General features: G+C 41.6%; 1 protein-coding gene across 6 annotated transcripts in view; it reads left to right on the top strand.

Annotated features, from left to right (window-relative positions):
* UBL7 (ubiquitin like 7) overlaps positions 1–3,173 on the top strand; it is a 16,362-nt gene that overhangs the window by 2,733 nt on the left and 10,456 nt on the right. For all 6 annotated transcript variants that reach the window (XM_021719054.1, XM_021719053.1, XM_008071023.1 and 3 more), the window contains exon 3: positions 1,488–1,607. In XM_021719054.1, the coding sequence (XP_021574729.1) occupies positions 1,488–1,607 (120 nt within the window). The remainder of the gene's footprint in view (positions 1–1,487; positions 1,608–3,173) is intronic.

The following is a 3,173-nucleotide window of genomic DNA, read 5'->3' on the forward strand; positions in this document are numbered from 1 at the left end:
TTTTACAGATATATAGCTGGAGAATCGTTTGCCCAATTCTGTTGGCTGTATCCGTGCTCTCTGATGGTTTCTTTTATTTTGCAGAAAGTATATTAATTTGATGAGGTCCCACTTATCTAACTTAATCATCAAGGCATGGGTATTTAAAGCTCTGAAGAGGAATTAGTTTCTGATTCCAGTTTCCCTAGTAGTGTCTCTTGCGTTTTGTAAAATTATTATAATTTGGTGTTTTGCGTTTAGGTCTCTGATCCATTTAGAGTTAATGTGTATGGTGATAGGTATGGGTCCTGTTTCAGTCTTGTGCATGTTGTCAGCCTTTTCCCAGCACCATTTACTGAATATGTTCTTCATTAACCAGTGGGTATTAGAGGTTTTTTCAAAGATGAGTTGGTTGTGAATTAGAGGGGTTCCTGATAGGTCCTCCTACTCAGGAAAAAAAAAAAAAAAAAAATTAAGGGCTTAGGATTTGTTGCTTCATAATGTTAACACTCCAGAAAGTGAGTGTTGGGTGAATAGAAGCACAAATCTTATAATAACATTATTGGCTGTCATTTCAGTCATGTTTTATACCAAACTACTTTTATCACAAAGTTTTTTTTGGGGGGTGGTAGTGTTCAGAGTCTTACTCTGTCACCAAGGCTGGAGTGCAGTAGCACAATCGCAGCCTTGACCTCCTGGGCTCAGGCATTTCTTCTGCCTCAGTCTTCCAAGTAGCTGGAACTACAGGCACGTACCACTACACCCAGCTAATTTTTTGATTTATTGTAGAGATGAAGTCTTGCCAAGTTGCCCAGGCTGATCTCAAACTCCTGGGCTCAGGCATTCCACTTGCCTTGGCCTCCCAAAGTGCTGGGATTACAGACATGGGCTACTGTGCCTGGCACAAAATTCTTTACAACACTGTTGAATTCTTTCTCTGAAAGAGCAAAAATTTGGGGTGGGCTAGGATAGCAAGCGTCGATCTGGTGAGACTCCCCGGTGTATGGCATTTGAGGTGAGTCTTAAGGGCTGATGAAAAGAATTTTTGTTTGTTTGATTGATTAGAGGAAAGGCAGTGAAAAAGGAAATGAAGATGGCAAGGGTGGGCCAGATAGAGAAAGGAGGAATTTAAATATAACATAATTAAATTAAATTATACTGTAAAGGTAACTTATAATAGCTAACGGACCCAACTGGCAAAAAAGGAATTTTTAGTCAAACCCGGATTGGGCCCATCAATTTTTGCTGCATGTTTCCATTTATTTAAGTCAGCAGTCTTCATAATGTTGAGCTCTAGAGCTTTTCTGTGGATAAATTTTGTGTAACTCCATTTTGTGAGTTTGTAATTGCTAACTCACAAATTGTTAAAATGTATTTATTCAGTAAGAACATCTTTTAAAACATACCATTCTCCAGCCATCTGTCCAGTCAAAATAAGGTTCTCAGGGGACAGAAACTGTTTAAATTGGAGCAAAATATAAATGGACAACTCTTTTTTTTTTCCTTAGATTTGATCTACTGTGGCCGGAAGCTCAAAGATGACCAGACCCTTGACTTCTATGGCATTCAGCCTGGGTCCACAGTCCATGTTCTGCGCAAGTCCTGGCCTGAGCCTGATCAGAAACCGGGTGAGTGAGGGTTGGCTCTTAGGCAGGCACAGCTTCTATGGTATATACAAGGACAGAATCTTGAGGCACAGGCCTGGGTGATACAAAGGGGGCATTTATGAAGCTGACAATAGAAGGTATCTTTATTAACTGTTGGGTTAGACCATGGTAATAAACAGAGTCCAGTTTTGACCATTTTCCTGCCAACATCACTAAGGGGTGAAGATTTGCTTCTTTACTTTATAAGTTCATTACTTGCTAATTTTTAATGGGATGGGGAGTGTGCATCTCCTTAAATTCCTTTAGGTTAACAGTTTATTATTCAGTGAACTCTGTATTCTTTTATTGTTCTCAGTAGAAAAAAGCTGGAAACTTCTTGCACTTCTCTAATGCTGCAGTTTTTGTTCTCTTGTTAGCAAGTCTTCCCACAAACTGCCTCAGGTGGTGATTTTTTTTTTTAGTCAGCTAACTATTCCTGTGGTACTGGTAATTTATTTTCTGAAAATATTCAAACAATTAAAGTAGCTCTTGGAGAAAATATTCAAAACCTTGAATGCCTTTTTGATTTATTAACAGAAGATGCTGCTTGGAATTCATAATGTAAATTTTGCATTTGTGTTTTAAAAGCCTCCCCAAGGAAGAAGCCAAGCTGTAGAAAAGAGATTAGCTTTAGCCGGGCTCGGTGGCTCAGCCTGTAATCCCCCGCCTTTGGGAGGCTGAGGTGAGTGGATTGCTTGAGCCCGTGGGTTTGAGACCCGCCTGGGCAACTTGGCAAGACCTCATCTCTACAATAAATCAAAAACTAGCTGGGCATGGTAGCGTGCGCCTGTGGTTCCAGCTACTTGGAAGGCTGAGGCGGAAGGATCGCCGGAGCCCAGCAGGTCGAGGCTGCGGTGGCCGGGAGCGGCCACTGCACTCCAGTCTGGGTGACAGAGTGAGACTCCAACTAAAAAAAAAAAAGAGATTAGCTTTGTTAAACTGGCAGTTTGACATATTTTTGTAATGTTTGTGATTCTTGTGACTGGTTATCAGCTTGAAATTTGCCCTCTTTTCACTTCGAACCATAAAGGACAAAAATATCTTCTTTTGCACCCTGATGGGAAGTGAGAAAGAGAAAGGGAGCCCCTGATATCTAGGGGTTGGCCTGCCACTCACAGCCAGGCCGTGGAGTCGTTTTGTGGAACACACACAATTGTACAGATCCCCAGCATCACATGGGGCCACTCTGAGACCATCACAGATCAAGACAAAAACATGATCCCTATCATTTCTGAATGGAGACAAAAATCTGAGCATTGTTGAAACCACAAAAGTGACCGACTATTCCTGTGTCCTGGCTGATGAGAGTGACTGCTGTTGACTGTGTTTTACCAGTAACAGCTTTTATCTTGCTCTAGTTTACCTTCCTTCTACATAAGTGTTATTAGGATACCCAATTAAAGCCGGGCGCGGTGGCTCAGCTTATAATCTCATGCTTTGGGAGGTTGAGGTGAGTGGATTGCCTGAGCCTGTGGGTTCAAGACCCACCTGGGCAACTTGGTAAGACCTCATCTCTACAATAAATCAAAAAATTAACCGGGCGTGGAA

This window comes from Carlito syrichta, unplaced genomic scaffold, assembly GCF_000164805.1.
Source record: "Carlito syrichta isolate Samal-C Ts95f unplaced genomic scaffold, Tarsius_syrichta-2.0.1 Scaffold314096, whole genome shotgun sequence".
NCBI lineage: Eukaryota > Metazoa > Chordata > Mammalia > Primates > Tarsiidae > Carlito > Carlito syrichta.